The 19,674-nt window shown below is 40.4% G+C and overlaps 1 protein-coding gene across 1 annotated transcript in view; it reads left to right on the forward strand.

Moving 5' to 3' along the window:
• The window catches only part of Itga1 (integrin subunit alpha 1), a 156,140-nt gene extending 136,685 nt beyond the window's left edge, over positions 1-19,455 (forward strand). The window contains exons 24-29 of the mRNA XM_028884613.2: positions 4,720-4,833; positions 6,555-6,659; positions 6,806-6,910; positions 8,414-8,506; positions 9,427-9,543; positions 12,865-19,455. Of these exons, the coding sequence (XP_028740446.1) occupies positions 4,720-4,833; positions 6,555-6,659; positions 6,806-6,910; positions 8,414-8,506; positions 9,427-9,543; positions 12,865-12,909 (579 nt within the window). The 3' untranslated portion in view covers positions 12,910-19,455. The remainder of the gene's footprint in view (positions 1-4,719; positions 4,834-6,554; positions 6,660-6,805; positions 6,911-8,413; positions 8,507-9,426; positions 9,544-12,864) is intronic.
• The last annotated feature ends 219 nt before the right edge of the window (positions 19,456-19,674 follow it).

Raw genomic sequence — 19,674 nt, forward strand, 5'->3', positions numbered from 1 at the left:
ATCTAGCTGAGGTTAGAGATGACTTATGTCTTTAGGGCATTGCAATTAACTAGGTTAAAGCAATCAAAAACATGCTACGTTTTTCTTATGTGGATCAAGGAAATGATCTCCACCTCCAAAAACCTTGGATAGAGGCTTAGGAGATTCTTCCATGGGCATGAACACTTGCTCTGCAGGCATGAGAGCCTGGTTTCAGATTCCAGCACTTAAGTAAAAAAAAAAAAAAAAATCTAGGCATGGCTGTGTGTCCCTGTTACCCTAGCATCAGGAGCAGAGACATACGGATACTGAGAACTTGCTGGCTAGCCAGCCTAGCCTAAATGGTGAACTTCAGGATCACTGAGAGACCATGTCTCAAAGAAATAAGGCAGAGAGTGATATAGGACGACACCTGACCTCCCCTAACCTGCACATGCATGCACATGGTCAAGGAGATGCACACATTTGTGTGTATGCAACACACACACACACACACACACACACACACACACACACACACACACAAAATGTTAGTGGACACGGCCACAGAACAATAATAAAGACAATTTTCAATACTCTTTTTCCACTAATACTTTCACTGGACAGTTCAGCCTGAGTTCATAATATACTTTGAAGTCACTTAACACTTAAGACTGCTGTCCTACTGTGTACTCAGCCTGTTTGTTTAACCTGCCTGTAAGAGAACAATGTAAGAACAAACATTCCATGCCTTGGATTTCCCATGTGAACAACAGCTAATGTATTATAATGTTAAGTTAGATGTTCTTTCCTGCTCCCGACTCAGCATAATGTAGCTTGCGTATATGTTGTGATAGTCATTGGCTGGAAACTGTAAATAGGCTAAAAGTGGCTTATACATGAATATCCACCATGAATTCTGAAAGCAACGTGCAGATATTGCGTGGTAGTGTTTGTTGTTTGTTTGTTAACGAGGTCACTTAGGGTCGTTTGGAGACAGTGGCTTGTAAAACTGTTGAAGTTGTAAAGTGTTCTAAAGTGTCCATCATTTCTTCCCCGTGGGATGCTCTCTGCGATGATGTTCAATAAAAGAGAGAACAAAGCCTTTCTTGGGGACAGATATACAGGGACACAGACATGAAGCAGGCAGGACAGCATTCCAACAGTGTAGATCCAGGCTTTCGCAGCAGACACGTGGGGGTGATGGAAGACACGGGGAGAGCAAAGTAGAGATTTCAAATCTGGCTCATCTTAGTTAAACGACACACAGGGAGGTGCCTTGATTTCTTTTCTTAGTCCAACACCAACACATTGTTGGTGCCTGGGTTTATTATTGATGGGTCCAAACTGACAGCAACTAAGTATTATCTATATGCCTAATATTATTAATCCAATTATTATCCTGGAGTGAAGGATGAATAAACAATATAATAATAACACTAACCCTAGTATTATCTGTAGCTAGAGTTTTCCGCCTTGCCCACAGTCAGGACAAATCTTTGTCACCCGCCAGTCCCACAGCCGCTCAGACCCAACCAAGTAAACACAGAGACTTATATTGCTTACAAACTGTATGGCCGTGGCAGGCTTCTTGCTAACTGTGCTTATAGCTTAAATTAATTCATTTCCATAAATCTATACCTTGCCACGTGGCTGGTGGCATACCGGCATCTTCACATGCTGCTGGTTATGGCGGCGGCTGCAGTGTCTCTGGTCATGGCGGCAGCTGCAGCATCTCTGGTCATTGCGGCGGCTGCTGCAGCATCTCCTTCTGCCTTTCTGTCCTTTTATTTCTCCTCTCTGTTAGTCCCGCCTATCTTTCCTGCCTAGCCACAGCCGATCAGGTTTTATTTATTGACCAATCAGAACAACTTGACATACAGACCATCCCCCAGCACAGCCAAGTGCAGACCATCTCAAACACCTGCACTCAGGCCCATGGTCCTAATCATCCTCTATACGGACCTGCTGGGTAACGCCACAAGGAACCCAAGAAGGGCTCCCACAGGACATACAGAACATCCCACAGCACTTCCCCTTTTCTTTTTTTAAAAAGGAAGGTTTTTAACTTTTACACATCTCCAAAGTCAGCTTGGTATATTTGGGAATTTGGCGTAGCTTCTCTTAACTACTTCCTGCTGGAGGGGGGCGCTGTATCTTATGGGGACGCAAAGAATATTTAAGGATTATGGAGTAGTCCGTGAGGCTGTATCGTCTGAGCCAGTTGCCTTGAAACAATTCTGGATGTTGAATCATCTGGGCCATGGTGTCATCAGAGACCTTCAGGGGTCTTGGCTGGTCAAACCTGATGTATCTTAATCTGGAACAAATCCATAGCCTCTGGCTTTCTGTAGAGACAAAAGCAGAGTCTCCTTGCCAAAGTAACACATCCTTATATCCAAATTTTAAAGTCAAGATATCTTTAATATATACATATTGGTTTAACTCAACATCTTTTACGATCAAATGTTTTTCTGCAGTTAAAAATCCCAAAGACAATATAATCCAAACTCTCTGTGTGATATCCATCTTTACGTGGCTTATTTTTTATATTACTTTTACTTTCTCTTTAAAGACTTTATTTTTTTAAACTTTCTATTTCTTTATATAACTGTCTATGTTCCTTTTTCTCTCTCTTTAAGCCTATGTACATTTTTACACACATTATAAACTATTTCATCTGAATCAGTCTTATTGCAAACTTATTGCTTTAAACTGTAGCCTTCTAAGCCTGAAACAGCTCTGTGGCTGCTGGCTCCGCCCCCTTCAGCTTCCCAACATGGCGGTGGTATGTTTTCCACCAGCTCTGGGAGCCATCGTGGGTCTGTGCTTTTATCCAAGCAGCGTGTAGCCCAGAAACCTTTTTTTGTTTTGTAACTAGCAAAGGCTAAATCCACCACGCAGCTTAATGTGCCACTTGCAGAGGCCTCATTCCCGCCATACTGCAGGTCGAGCACACACACTAGGAACCCGCCAGTAACTCAAACCAGCGACTGCCGCTCATTTGAGAGAAAATTAGGAACTGTGGGGCGTTTACCGACGTCACCGTTCCTGGAGAACTTACCGACATCACCGCTCCGTGTGTTGAGTTCTGAATCCTCTTTACCACCACTCGAGGATTCTTCTCAGATCACACTTTATTGGAGCACCTCTTGGTTAAGGGACTTTGTCTTTAGTATTTTTTTTTTATAACACCGGCCTTTATCCCTGTTCATTTGTCCTTTTTCTTTAGTCCCCTTTTTTTTCTTCCCTTTTTTTCTTTTGCCCCACGTTGGGCGCCATTTGTAGCTAGAGTTTTCCTGCTTTGCCCACAGTCAGGACAAATCTTTTTCACCCGCTAGTCCCACAGCCGCTCAGACCCAACCAAGTAAACACAGAGACTTATATAGCTTACAAACTGTATGGCCGTGGCAGGCTTCTTGCTAACTATTCTTATATCTTAAAGCAACGCATTTCTACAAATCTATACCTTGCCACGTGGCTGGTGGCATACCGGCATCTTCACATGCTGCTGGTCATGGCAGCGGCTGCAGTGTCTCTGGTCATTGCGGCAGCTGCTGCAGCATCTCCTTCTGCCTTTCTGTCCTTTTATTTCTCCTCTCTGTTAGTCCCGCCTATCTTTCCTGCCTAGCCACGGCCGATCAGGTTTTATTTATTGACCAATCAGAACAACTTGACATACAGACCATCCCCCAGCACAGCCAAGTGCAGACCATCTCAAACACCTGCACTCAGGCCCATGGTCCTAATCATCCTCTATATGGACCTGCTGGGTAACGCCACAAGGAACCCAAGAAGGGCTCCCACAGGACAATCAGAACATCCCACAGCAATTATCCATATGCATAGTATTATTAATCCTATTATCCTGGAGTGAAGGATGAATAAACAATATAATAATAGCAAGTACATATGACCGTTGATGGGCATTCATATTTTCTTGCTGGATTAATTAAGCCAATTCCCACATAACATCATGAACTACTTTCATGTGGATGCTCAAAATTTTATAACTTAGCATCAATTAAGAGCCAAAGTCACTGGGTAGTGGTGACACACGCCGTTAATCCCAGAACTCAGGAGGCAAAGGTAAGTGGATTTCTGAGTTTGAGGCCAGCCTGGTCTACAGAGTGAGTTCCGAGATAGCCAGGGCTACATGGAGAAACCCTCTCTCAAAAACAAACAACCAAACAAACAAAACAAGAACCAGAATTACCTTTTATCCTAGATCCCAGAAGTGTAAGCCCTGGTCCAAAAAAGGAGAGACACAGTCAGTCAGTCCTGGGGTAATGGTGGTTGGGGAGATGGTCAGTTCTTAATGTAATTCTCAAGCAAGCAAGACAACTGGAGTTCAGATTCCCAGATCCCACATACATTCTGGATGGGTACAACAACTTGACTGTATTTGTAGCAGGTTGTCTGAGACAGCCAGAGGCAGGAGGGCACCAGAGCAAGCAAGCTAGGAATAATACTAGGTGTATTGTGCAGTTCTGGGTTTGAATGAGAAACCCTACCTCAAAGAAATAGGTAGAATAGCTCTGGAGGAAATTTCCTGATACCAACCTCAGGCCTCCACATATACACCCACACAAACATGCATGTATATTTATGTATGCATCTGGACATACATATACCACATGCACACACATATACCACATGCACACATGCATGAAAGAGGAAAAAGAACAGAGTCCTATGTAACATGGAAAGGATGCTTTTGAAAGAGCCAAAAGTGATTATATGCCTATTTTTCCCCTACAGATCAGAAAAAGGAGCCATTTCCCGATGCCAGAACTTCAGCTGTCAATCTTGTACCCCAACTTGACCTCAGATGGTTATCCTGTACTATACCTGACTGGATGGTCGTCTTCTGATGTAAGTCACATATGCTTTTCAATCAGGCCAGGTCACGACTGTCATCTTCTTTATCAAAAGTCCCATCTACTTATGTGTTTTGTATGGGGTGGTGGTGGTGGTGGCATGTGTGTGCCACCGTGCACAGGGGAGGTCAGAGGACCTTGCAATAGTTAGTTCTCTCCTTCTATGATGTGGGTCCTGCAGTTTGATGACTCAGGGGCATCAGGCTTGACAGCAAGTGCCTTTCACCAGAGGCCGTGGGACAGAACTCAAGTCACAGGGCTAGCAGTGAGTACTTTTCACCTGCCAAGACATCTCTCCAGCCCACAGTGACCTTCCTCACCTGACGTGTAAGCCTCATGCTTTGTAGGACCCTTGTGATAAGAAAGGTTAGTTTAAAAACAAATGGAGAAGCATTTAAAAACTAATAACTCCCATCAACTACTTAGAATGTGCCAATTCAATATCTAGGGTTCCTGAAACAAGCTGCAGAGAATGAGTAATTAAACACGATAGTTGGTTATTTAATAATGTTGAGGGCCAGCAGTCCAGTGTCAAGGTTCTGATAACGGAGATTCCCTCCAGACCACGCTTTCCCTCCCAGTGTTTGCTGGTAACTCGACGCATTCCTTGGCTTCGCTCCTCCAGTGATTCTGTGTTCATTTCTGCCTGATGTTTTTCTGTACACCCACCATTGGATTTGGGACTTTCCTGAAGTACAAGATGTTCTTACCCGAAGAACCTCAATTTAATGACATTTGTGAAGACTCAATATGCAAATAAGGTCATGTTTACAGGTTTCAGGATGTTAGGACTCAGCAGTGACCTTTCTGGAATCATGGTATAATCCAGTAGATCTTACGTAATTAATTGTTGATGGACACATGAAATTTTTGTTGCACTTTAATTTCTTTGAAGTAGTCAGTTCAATAAAGAAGCCTTATTTTACTTCTAAACATACATAGCTGTCCACAAAAGAGTAGATGACTGTGTACTTACCCCAGACAACCCCAACATTGCAGCCCCATTGTGCTTGTAGCACTGAATAGACTATGTGCTGTTTTATTATTATTATTATTAATTATGTTGCATTAATTATTAATATTATTCTATATGTAGTGTCTAAAACACAGAAAGTCACAGTAACTGTTAATTTAGTATATGCATGAATTGAACATTTAACATTATGCCTTCTTTTCACAAAGTTTTTAAAAACTAAAGCCTTCTCAGAATTAAAAACAAAACATGGCAACTGTAGTATTTGCCTTGCATTTAAATATTTTGCTAAGGGCAAGGAAAAAAAAATCTCTAGAATTTCCCTTTAGTCCAACAAACAAGCATCAAATTGAGCCTATAGCAACATGCTAGCACTTTCTTTGTTCTCAATAGAATATGTATTGCAATTTAATATATATTATGAGAATATATATATATGATGGGAATTTATCAGCTGTTCTTTGAGAAACAATAAATCAATAACTATGTTACTCATGGAATAGTGAACCCTACTAGCATCCTTCCTCCTCTGTGGCAATTACAAGGGTCACGGAAACAGTGATTGTTATCTGAGTGGGAACACATCGTAGATGCCTCACAGCTTCTCTACCCTGCACACTCACAAACGGACCTTCAGTAGATATCAACGGCTGCCATTTGTAGATTCTTCATGCTATTGCACCAACTGGCCTTTTCCCTCGGGTTTTGCCACTTTCTAATGAGGAAACGTTTTCCTTCCTTAGAATGTGAACTGCAAACCCCGGAGCCTTGAGGATCCTTTCGGTATCAATTCTGGGAAGAAAATGACAATATCCAAGTCTGAGGACCTCAAAAGAGGCACAATCCAGGTACACTAAATTCCACTTTTACTTGATGTTTTCCAAGTGCAGAGCACCCAGTATCAACTTAGAAATAAATAACTGTCTGAAGAATTTACATATAGAGCCTGTGATCAGATTACAAGCACCCTAACGTGTCTCTGTCAATCCTACAGGATTGCAGTACCTGTAAACTTGCCACCATCACGTGCAATCTCATGCCTTCCGATGTGAGTCAAGTGAACGTTTCACTCATCTTGTGGAAACCAACCTTCATAAAAGTGAGTGCTTGAATTGCTCTAAGTGGTTATAGAATCCAATCAGTAAGTGTTAGTTCACTCTTAGTGTGTTGGTTCAAATCACAGCATTGCTGTGGGAAGAACCTGAGGCTGGGAGTCTCGGAGAATGTGACTGAGGACCAGCTCTCCTTCACCAGCTGTGTGGGGTCATCTTCCCCATCTGTCAATGACAGAATTATCAACAATGTTCCCTGCCAGATGCAGGGTTCTGGGGCTCTTTCTTCCTCAATGTTTGCACTACAAGAGAGAACTACTTCTCTGGTACTGAAGTTTAGGCTTATATCCTAATAGTTTGGGACCTCGTTAAGGTTCAAAAAAAAAAATGATGGAGAGACATTCTTTGATACCATTAACAAAGTAGAGGACTTAAATACATTATGGAACAGTGATTTATTTTTGAAATTTCTATGCAAGAATATTCTGTTTTAAAACAGTTTATTGTATTTTGTATTTTTTGTTTTCCTTTAAAGAAATATTTAGTTGATTGTATGAAACTGAGCATTTTAGGTTTGGTGCTATTAAAATGTTATTTTGCTAAGTCGTGGTGTTTTGATGTTGTTAATTTCATGCACAATCCTTAATAAGTGCCTGTGCATAGTCCTCATTATCAGATCATAGCTATCCCACGCCTAGATGCATGAGAAGCAAGAGAAGTTTGAAGTTTGCTTTTCTAGAGAAAAATCAGATGAGAAATTACTTTGAAGTTTCTAATCCTCATTCTATGAGAAGGATCTTAAGGACAGTTTGGTGGGGGAGGAGGGGGAGGAAGGAGGAGGAGGAGCCCCCAGTCACCACTGCATTAATCTCACAGAACAATCTCAGGGTTTTTTTTTTTCTATTTTCTTTTTCAAAAGTACACAATGTATTTCGATCATATCTACCCCTCTCTCCCCTTTCCAGCTCCTCCCAGAACAACTCCCAACATCATATCTTTCTTCTATAACTTTTTATTTATTTTTTTATTTATTTATTTTTTTTTTTTTTTTCTTTTAACCCACCCAATCTAATTGGAGCTGCCCATACGCATGGGTGGGGTCCTCCACTGGGACACGGGGAACTCACCAGTGGCCACACTCATAGCAGCCCTAAGTAGATTCAGCAGACTGTGTTTTGTATTTACTCATACGTAACAATAATAATTAAAAAATAAGAGATAATGATTTGAAAGGGAGTAGGGGTTTATGGGAGGGACTGGAGGGGAGGGAGGGAGAGGGGAGTGGGCGACTATATTTTTATTTAAAATATATTTAAAAAGAAAAGAAAAAAGTGACTTTCCACCCCGCTAGCAGCTATCAACAGTTCCTCAGCTAGAGATGGGACCTCGGGAGCACCTTCCTGAATCCGTATCAGATCTTTAGCTGGCTTGGTCTTGCCTGGTCTCGCATGGGTGACTGCAGCTGGTGTGATAATTATGCTGGTCACACACGACCATCACTCACCTTGATTGGCACGGTACAGTAATAACGAGTCCTACCTGCCTTGCAGACACATTTTTCCAGCTTCAATCTCACGATAAGGGGAGAACTTCAGAGTGAAAACACAACGCTGACTTTAAGTAGCAGCAACCGGAAACGAGAGGTAAGCGAGGCTGCGCGCCTGGAGATATTTTCTGCCTTCCACTCCAAACTGTCCGTCTGAAGATAATAAGCGTCTCACTCCCAACTTGCTGGTGGCGTTTTCTGTTTAGCGCACAGGGGCTGCCGCAGTGGCTGATCTGATGCTCTTGTCAGAGACGTTTTGATTTCCTTTTCATTGGGCTTCTAACAGGATTTCAGGCTTGTTCTTACTCCCCAGAAGCTAGGAAAACCGTGATGTTTACAACTCACTGACTGTGCTTTACTTTATCGCTTTTAACTCTGACAGTGACTGGATGTTTCCACTTTCGCTTTAGTAACAAAGGGAATGCTTTGTGAGCTTCTTCCTTAGGATCTAACATTATATAATGCAGGTGGCCTTAAATCTCTTTACCGAATGCCTGTCTATTGTGTATATGTGTATGTGTATAAATAAATGTGTGTATGTATGTATATATCTATGTATGTGTATGTTATATGTGTATAAGGTTTTAAAACTCCTTCACTTAGTTACTGTGAAATCTCAAACAAAAGTGAGGCCTGTCAGCTGAGTCCTTGGTAAAAATACAAGTATTTTACTCCTGACTTTTTAAATTCAAACAACTTGTTTTAGACAAAAGCATGATTTTCTTGTCTTGTCCTGGGAAACTTTAGATATCCCACCTGGATGAGCAGGACTGTGTAAGCTACAAAATTCTGCTTTGAAGGGCTCCACTTTTGATCGATAATAAATTTGATATTATTGGACATGTTGAGGAAATGAAAGGCATTTTCAAATGTAAACCCGACGGGGTTTGTTTTTGTCTGCAGTCATGAGATTAATTACACCATTTGGTAGAAAAACTGTAGTCTGTAAGAACTCTGTGTTCCGGGAGTTCTAATGGGTGTTTATCAGTGTTAACAACCTGGTGTCATCGTTTTCAGCTGGCTATTCAAATATCCAAAGACGGGCTCCCAGGCAGAGTACCACTGTGGGTCATCCTCCTGAGTGCCTTCGCTGGGCTACTGCTCTTGATGCTGCTGATTTTAGCTCTGTGGAAGGTGAGTACCACTGTCGCTTCACCCTTTGTTCCGGCCACCAACAGAAGACTGGCAAAACAAATGATGAGTTATCGATGCTTTGGAATATAATAGTGTATAAACATTTATGATAAGCGATAATTTTTAAAAATGCAACATTCTATACACCGGGTAGTACACATCTTGTTTTTGCAAAGGAAAAAAGTCCGCCTCCATTGGGGATACGTATATCCAAAACTCCTAGGGGACCTCTTTACAGGTAGGGATTACTGAGGACTGTTTAACAATAAACTAAAATTTTATTAAGGATAATTATTATCTTTAAAAGTGAGAAAAATAGCCAGGTGGTGGTGGAAAACGCCCTTGATCCCAGCACTTGGGAGGCAGCAGCAGGGGGATCTCTGTGAGTTTGAGGCCAGCCTGGTCTTCAGAGCTAGTTCTAGGATAGCCAAGGCTGTTACATAGAGAAACCCTATATCAAAATACAAAAAAAAAAAAAAAAAAAAAAAGATTGAATGTCTGTGTTGATGTAGGGCATACAAGGACTATTCATGGTTGAGCCGAACCTTGTTTAAGCCATATACCACTCTATGTGTCTTAAAGATAAAATGTTTCTTTGGTATATAAACAAAGAACCCATGTTTTCTGCAATAATTGTATGGCTGTCTAAGGAACAAGTAATGTAATAGTTAGCTGCCATAATAAAGAATGTAAAGTTCAGAGACCACCATATCAAATCCTTTTGGAACACCAAGTGGCAATCTGTTTTCTCTCAAGTTAATCTTGACATTCACTGAGATGGTATAAGGTGAGAAATGTAAGAACATATCGTTTTCAAACAAGCTATGATGATCACTTTTAGAATGAATTACCAGAAAACAACATTCCATAGAAAAGTTGAATTCAATGTTTTTTTTTTTTTTTCCAGTTAAATATGGAATCCAAACTGCCTGGCATTAATATGTTCCTATATTTCACCTACTGCTTTCTTAGATAAAATTATACAAAATGGAAATGTAACTGCATATTCATTTTTCTAACAGATAAATGACAGAATTATTTAATCAAATAGTTTATATAGCAAGTTTCTCTCCGACTGAACTACAGCTGTCACCATTTTTTCTGGCTTTTCTGTGGTGACAAACTTCTCTTTGGGGGATTTCCTCCAAGGAGAACATCCACAAGTAGCATTGAATTCCATAAATAGAATCCATGATCCAGCAAGTCCCAAGACACAAGTTACATTCAGTTATTCTTCCTCTCAAGTTCCAAGATGGTAGTGCTCGCTGCAATACCTAGATTTGCCACACTGTGGCGCCCAAGGCCGGGTTTACAGCTTGTGTTGACACAGAGGCTGTGGTTTCCCCACTTGGAAACACCTCTTGGCTCCTCCATCTTTCCAGCCTCTCCAACACCTCTTCATTCATCCTGATGGCACTGGGAGCTGCAGTGTGTCACACTGTGTACCCTCTTCTTAAATACTCACCTTCCACTCTGGTAAAATCCTCCCTGATTTGCTGTCCTGGAGCACATGGGCGCAGGTGAAGGACTGAGTGAAATCCAAGTCCAGACCTTCCTTAGTCGCCACAGAGGAAATGACTGGTGTTCAGGAAAATATAACCTCAAGGCAGTTTCCAAGTTCATTCGTCCTGTTACCACCCTTTCCTCATCTTCTAGCAACTAAATTCTGGCAGAGAGAAGCCCTGACTAAAACTTCCTTGCGTGGAAAGACTTATTCTTTATCATCTGTCCCTCTGAGCTCTCAAGGGCTCAACCATCATTTATGAAGTATGTCGTCCCAGGCTGGGGAGACAGTTTAGTTAGCAAAGTCCTTGTCTTCCAAGGATGAAGACCCGAGTTGCAGCCCAGAGCACACATTAAAAAAAAAAAAAAAAAAAAAAAAAAAAAAAAAAAAAAAAAAAAAAAAAAAAAAACTCGTGATGGTTAAGCAGTGGTGGCTGGAGAGATGGCTTAGCAATTAAGGGCATGTACTGCTCCTACAGGAGACCAGAGTCCAGTTTCCAGTAACCACATCAAATGGCTCACATTTACCTGTAACTCCAGATCCAGGGGATCTGACGCTTCTGGCCTCTGAGGGCACCAGCTCTCGCATGCACATTCCTACACATAGAGACACAGAATTACACATAGTAAAAATAAATCTTTTTTTTTAAAAGTTGTGCATGTTGGCATGCAGTTGTAATGTGATTATAATCCCAGCACTGGCAGTGGAAACAGGACACACACACACCCTGGGGTGGGGGGGGGGACCTCTCTGGATATTCAGGCTAGTCTAATAGGCCAATGAAAGATGCTGTCTCCAAAAGCAAAGTCCACAGCTCCTAAGGGACCATGCCCAAGTTAGTGTTCTAGCCTCTGCGTGCACATTGCACCACCACCATCCACACAGGTACCCCACAGTAACACGCTCCTATTATCCATAGCTAGCCACAGAATCACGTGATATGGATACATTACATTTTGCAAATAATTAACTCACTCAAATTTTAAAAAAAAATAATTAGAGCACACAAATTTTAAAAGCTACTTGCCTAGTACCCTTAGGTATGGTTTTTAGAAAGTTTAGTGTTAGGCTAAAGGAAGATTAAATTATTTAAATGAGATTTAATTTATTCAATACATTTTAAAATAAGGTTAGGTCACTTCCAAAGTCTCATTGTGTGGCAAATGCTTTTGCTTTCTCTATAATAAGAAGTAAAAATAAAGGCTGATAACTTTGCTAATGGCTCAATGACAAAGAATGATGTAATGTGACTTTAACCACTATGTGATTTTTTTTTTTCCTTACCATCAGTGACTCTGTTTTCATAGGTAAATGACATGGGGTCTTTCGAGAAACTTCTCCTGGAAAGTTTATGTGCAACATCCTGACCCACTTAGAGTCATCTAGATAGTTCTGACATTCCCCTGGCACCTTACCCATGGCCTTCCACCAAGCTCGCCAGGAACTCTAAGAATTTCAATGTGTGACCGTGGGTTACTTGAGGGAAATGTTCTGCCACTTGAAAACAATGATGGCGACACAGGAGAAACTATCGTTCACCTGCCTCACACTTCCCAGAATGCTGCTTGTTCCACACATGCATGATTTTTCCTAGGCCATAGACCTAACTACCGTGGTGTACTAGCCAAAGATAAAGTAGCAGTTTGACAGATGTTATCTAATTTACATTCAGTACTAACTGTCAGCTAAACTATGCATCAGGTATTGGAATAGTTGTATGCCCAGATTTTCTAATGCACGGTTAAATCTAAATAGATTGGCATCTATTACCTCAATTAAAATAATTAATGGTGTTATCTTTTGCATTTTCTCAACAGGTTGGATTCTTCAAAAGGCCACTAAAGACAAAAATGGAGAAGTGAAATATTTTACAGGAGGAAAAAGAACTGTAACAGTTATTCAATGATCTATCCTCAGGTTTGCCTCAATCATGTGAGAAGAAATTCAGAAATATAACCAAAGACATGGTCACATAACTCTATGTAATCCGTCATCCAGCTGGGATTACTCACTTGGAAAGTGACAGATCAAGTATGATCCAAAAAGGGTACCCAAAGATATGGTTTAGAAAGTGATGAGAAATACTTTTAATAATTACTCATTTTTGTTGAGTAAGTGGAATGACAAAATGTTTTATAGAAGAATCCCCAATATAAGTATGTTTGTGTGTTTAAATGCCATGCAGAGTATTTAAGGGATGCACAAAAAGAGCTTTGTGTTCATTGAGACAGTTACTCTCAGCCCAATGTAAATTAAGCTTTTACCCCTTGATTATACCTTCAGAGTGACACTCAGCATCTGTAAATGCCAACAAAGGAATGGAGTGGAAAAGATCTCCTAATTCTGATGAGAAAAGCTTTGCCTAGCAGAGTCCATGTAAAATATAGACTGAAAATAGAGTTAAATCATAGAACTAACACTCATTGACTTCTTGGTTTCTGTAGTTGGAAACAGTGTTTTCCAATGTGATTGGAAAATAGTGTCATTGAGCTTAAATTCTATATAGAATAGACAGTCAAGATAGAGTTGTTATTTAAAAACAAGGGCACTGCATCTATTCATTTAAACTTCTACAGAAAGTAAAAGTGCTTGATTTATATTGAGCTCTAAAACACAAAACTCTTTTTTATAAAGGAAAAAAAAACACTTAGAGCAGTTTGTGTAGCATTCATGAAAAGTCACAATGTGTGTGTGTGATACCCAGAGGGTTTAATGAAGCATGAGAGCATAGATAGATAACCCAAAATAACTAAAATCATCCTTGCTGAGCAGTTGTTTAAAGCTAGGGCTTCCAGATGTTACATTAAAGTAGGAGACTTCTCGACACTTTGGTATAGAGTTCAGTTAAAACCCCAAGATATGAAAGTTTATTTTCAAAATATTTAATTTTCTAAATACATTTTATGTTACTATTGAAAAAGCAGTCTCCTGAAGTAGTTTTATATTTTACCAAGAACTCACTGCTTTTGAACATGGCATATCAGTATTTAAACAGAAACCAAGAAATGTAGTTTAAAGAATTTATAGCTTAAAAACTTAAACCAGCAGAAAGATACAACTCATTTGCATGTACTTCTGTGTTCCTGAAGTTCCTAGGGACCTTGGACTCTGCTGTAATGTAAGCTCCCAGATTGCTCCATTTCTAAGATAAATAACAATGAATGAATGTACAGTATCTTCATGTGTGAACTACTGCTGTAAAATTTGCTGATCCTCCTGCCCCAAAGCCACTTCTCCACCTGATGGACCACCGTCAAGAACGGAACCTGTCAATATCCCAAAAGAGCTGGACTCTGCTCTCCTCAAAACACAGCAAGCCAACAGAGAAATTAAGTGTTATGGGTTTGATTATTTAAAATGTATTTCTGAGGAATTATCTTAGGGCTCAGATTCAGCCTACCTCTTGGCTTTCCAGCCCTACGTGTAAGATCCTAAGGCCTACGGGATGGACATGAGGATGCCATAGTCATCCCTGGCTGGAAGAAAGGTAGACAGGCAACAAGAAGAAAGGTGTGTTCTCCACTCACTGTCTCTCACCGGCTTCGGAATCATGCCTTCCTCCTGTTCTTCTTTCCCCGTCAGAACTCAGGTGTTTCTTGCTCAGTTACCATGGTGCCCAACTCCAGCACTCACACTCAGCAGCCCTACTTCTAACTCCAGGCCTTTGGGAATGAAATTCAACCCATACATTTAGACTCATCTTCGACATCAGGGACTGTCAGGCACTAGACTCTATACACTGAGCTACAAGTGTGCATCTTTAAACTGAAAATGTCTTTTAAACCAAAAGGGCTTGGCAGGAATAAGGACATTTTGAACTTTTAAAGAGAGGAAGAGCAGTTAGGCCGGATAAAAAGGTGCCAAAGCCACTTACCTACCAGTTTGTAACATATGTTGTTCCTGGTTAGCAGTAAATATTCAAGGAATCAGACATCTCATTTCTCCACTATGATAACTGAATCTGTGTGTGTGTTATTGTTTGTACACACATACACATACCATTTTAACACAGAACAATTGTACTTAATGACAGAGCTTACAATTAGGGCAAAATCTAAGCACACAAAAGCAGCAGCACCAGTGATGAGAGTCTGTTTCCTTTGCTTCTCAGACAGTATTCACTTTCATTAATATTTAAGTTTAGTCATTATTTTGTAAGCTAAAAAAATACAAATGCAGAAGCTTTGATTTAAAAAAAATGATCACAGATGCCCAAAGTTAGCTTTCTAGAAATATTCTAGAGCATATAAATAATTAAGAAATATACTAAATTCTAAACATTATTTTAAAACAATAGGAAAAATCGGGTGATACTTAAGACTATTTATGAACTTATGAATTAAAACAAATCAAGTATCTTGTAGCTTTGATTTTTTTAAAGCACTATTTCTTCCATTTTCCACTGTGAACTGAACTATGTATGCATTCTCTGTCCTGAGTTACACACACAATGGAACACAAATAATACCCCAATATCTGACTTTTGTGGCTTGATTGTTCTCTCCATAGCCACTTCCAGATACCTAACATAACCCTGTTCAGTTTGCAGAATTCGTACAAATGTGTGTCAGAGCTTACCAACTAGTATGAGATACTGCAGCATATCACTGAAATAAACTATGTAGTTTAATTCTACGTAGTAGAAAAACTGATGTATAGAGATGCAGATCAGTGTTCACAATCTACACACACATACACCTAAGCACTCACTCTAATCAAGCTTCCAGTTATGCTGAAAATACTGGTTGTATCAATTCCAGAAGTTAGAATGCTGCAGATCATTCATCCTTTAGTTTTGAATTTCTAAGACTAATCATTCTTTAATATGAATAAAGCAATGAACTTGCAAGGAAGAAGGATTTGAAAGCAAGAAAATACAAAACATGGCCTGCACTCCACTAAGAACCAGAGCCACTCGGGAGTCACAAAGAAACTGTCCTGCTTTCTCAAGAAGCTCACAGGCCTGAGGGGACATGAGGAAAGGTCTTCTTTGGCAAAAATTGGGATCTGTTTTAAACATCAGTGGTGTGGTTTGTTAAACTATTTTTCTGTGAGTACTAGGATCATTGGCGACTTTGACCCCAAATATTTTCTGTGTCATATGTATACTTGAATAAAAGCTTATAGGAAGAGAGATTTGTATAAAATTTGATGCTTAGGCAGCCAGAATAATTTTTATCTATATAGATATAGCTATAATGTGAATATATTTTTCATAGAAGATCATCTACTTTTCCTTTTATAAACCAAAATCTAAGCTCAATTGGAAAGCAGAAATATTTGTATAAGAAATTTGTGATAGAGTGGCACTGTATTACAGTGGTGGCTATGGAAAGCTCTGGTTTTACTCTTAGTAAGGCCACAGCTAACACATTGAATGGCAGCCATTGGCTACCACGGAATGTGCTTTCCATAGCAACTTCTTCATTGAACACACCATCAATTTTTTTTTTTATTAACTCCTATCCTGCTCTGCACGATGCTGAGCAAACTAGAGAAGACCCAGGCCCAGAATCTGCCTCATGTGCCAGGTGTACTTTATCATCCAAATAAAATGCTTTCTGGTGAATAAGTTGTTCAAAATCACATTTTATGCACTCTTCATTGGTTCTTAAAACCACCCAAGCATCCTTCTCCCCATCACTCTTCTCCTCAAATGTTTTTCAGAAAGACTGCCTTAGTAGCCTATTAATAAGATGTGTACTCCTGTTACTGTGAATGCCAACTTCAGTGAACGGACCATTCATTCAAGTTTTCCAACCCAGCGTTTTTAATGACACTCCAAAGGGTTGGCATGGCATCATACAGTATAATGTACTTCAGAGATGCAACATCCTTCCTTGAGAGGTGGACAACCATATGGGCCACTGTTCTCCATGGCTCTATGGGAAAAAAAAACCGGAGGGATTTAAGCCTTCAGCAACTGTCCCTGCGTATTTTTACAATCCCCAGCCTCACCCAAGGGACAGTTCTAAAAAACTGAAAGAAGGACTTTGTCCTCAGGCTGGTGCTGTTTCAAAATTGCAATTTGCAAATTAATTGCACCAAAGAGATGTTTAATGCAGCTACAACTTCAAAAGGAATAGCCTGGGCTCTTGCTTCTAACTGGACAGTGGCCCCCAAGCTCTAGCTACCTAAAATCCAGAATCCCCCACTGCCCATTAAGTCTGTTTTGAAAGGTAAGCCAAAGCACATTGGAAAAGGTCACATGCAAGGCTGGGTGCAGCCCAGTGGTGGAGTGCTCAGAGGGCTCATGCAAGGCCCTGGGTTTGAACTCTAGCACCACATAAGGGCAATGGGTACTATCATGCCGCCATTTCTCAAATGGAAGTACTGTTGTACACTACTAAAAAAAATACATAAAATATTTTAAAATAACTAAAAAAAGCAACGGCATTAAACCACAGCATTGTGATCCTGTGAACTAATCGGTGCCTTTCATCCTCCTATTAAAAGGTTACCTCAAATTCAGAAATTCAGAGTAAGAGTTTTAGCTATCAGCCATGAGGAGAATACAGAGCAGCATGTGGAGGCAGCAAGTCCCAGCCCAAGGGTCCCTAAAACATCTGGCCCAGGGGGATGTACAGCTCTGACCTATGGAAATAAATAAATGACAAAGGGCCTGAGCCCTCACTGTTCCCACAGCCAAGGCTCTGCTCTCCATTTCAGAAACACTTCTCGGTGAACTGTTACTACACCGCAGATGCGCAAGGCTGAGTCTCACTTATCACTGTTGGTTCTAAGAGCAGCTCTTTGTTTACGTTGTTGACTGCATACTGCAAAACTTTCCTCTAGCATATGATAAGTCGAAGATTTGCTCCAAGACTTCCTTGCTTTTCCTCCTGACACAGCCTGTAGGATTGGAGTTACAGAAGATAGACATCAGGAGCTAGAGTCTGCTTGCAGCCCTCTTCAGCATGCCAATTAGGTTTCTCTTTCTCAGCCTGCAGATGCTTTTGGTGTGGGGCTTCCTCAGCAAGGTTGTCCCATGCCATATGCCCCTTGTGGGGACTAGGCTAGTGTCATGTTATAGTTTGTGAACAAAGACTCAGAGACCCCTTATTTATCACATCATGGGAATCATGGCTATAAAGCAGGGGCAATGACATTGAGTGCTGTGGTGATGTTTGGCATTTGTGTGTTTCGAGGTACATACTTAGAGAAAGGAGTGTGGAGTTTAGAGGCTCTTATGCAAGAGTTTGGGGCTGAATATCTGATCTCTCATTCGTTTGATTTATGCTTATGAACTGAGGACAAAAATCTTAAAAGAAATCTTCCAAATGCCATCAGAAATGGAAACCCACTCTGTTCATGATCAATCCCTATTAGTATTGTTTGTCCCCACACCTGTATTTTAGGAGCTGGAGAGAGATGGAGAGAGAAAAGGGAAGTGAATGTTGTTTGTGTTTTCTTCCATAGAGTAGCCATAGTGAAGGAAGTCACCACATGTAGATCTGATGTGACGTGACAACTTACACTTTGATAAATACAAAAGAAATGTGGGCAGATGAGGCCATGAAACTACCTGTCTTTGATTTCTACCACCCAATCCATAAACATGGCCAAAGTTTCCTAAGACTCCATGTGTCCCAACCCACAGCACAGCACTCACAAACATACTTGTCACTATAAGAGCGAAAGTATACTCTTACTTACAGATTAACCCCGGGCTAAGTTTCTGGGGTTAACACATCTCAGCGTCATGTGAAGACCATTGTCTGAAATGACAGTATGCAGGTTCTTCCTTCTGGAGTCATTCCATGCAGGTGATCCTAGTGGTTAGCATTTGGATCTGTGCTACCTGCTGCCCTCACCTGGGGAAGCAGCAGGTCCCGGCTGCAGGATTAGGAAACACTGGCCTGTAGGGATGATATGCTGTGTGTTACTACTGTGAAGCTGTAAGATTGTTAATAGGCCATGTGCACTATAATATCTATCTTATTAAAAAGAAGAATATTGCATTTAATAACTACTGCCCTGGAGCATCCATCATACTCCCTGCACATGTTTCTCCATTGCCTAGTTTAAAGCATTAGATTGCTCATTTTCCTAACTTACCTCAAACTGAACTCATCAAAGGGACAATTTAAAGTTATTTGCATAGAATTATTAAAAAATGATTAGGTGAAAATGCTTTGTTGACATTCAAGAACAAAGAACCTTTTGCATAGAAATTTGTGGAATTTGCTGCGAGGTGACAGTCATTGGAGAGGTATAATTAGAATTAGCTGAGTGTGTGAAGGAGCATTTTGAATGCTCTGTGTGTGGCGCATCCTGTACACTGTTCTGAGGTCAAAGGTTTGATATTTTTGTATAATTCTATCTTATCTTGCACATCAGCTGTGTAATTTACGTCAAGGTAAATGAGCATCCTGTTTTATGTCTTAAATAAAAAATGACTCAAGGAAGAATGTGATTACTGTAATTTTTCAATATGTATTTTCTCCAAAATGAATGGGATTCCTTCCAAAGTATCAACTATTTTTTAAGCTCCATTGCAGCCTTTACTTTGGTACTCTACAAGGAAGGAACAAAAAGCAAATTAAGTATGTCTGTGGTGTTTCCTGTACAAGATGCAATGTGATTGTCTTGCAAACTTGAGGCAAAAACCACAGAATCTATACAAC

This window comes from Peromyscus leucopus, chromosome 11 (assembly GCF_004664715.2).
Source record: "Peromyscus leucopus breed LL Stock chromosome 11, UCI_PerLeu_2.1, whole genome shotgun sequence".
Classification (NCBI taxonomy): Eukaryota; Metazoa; Chordata; class Mammalia; order Rodentia; family Cricetidae; genus Peromyscus; species Peromyscus leucopus.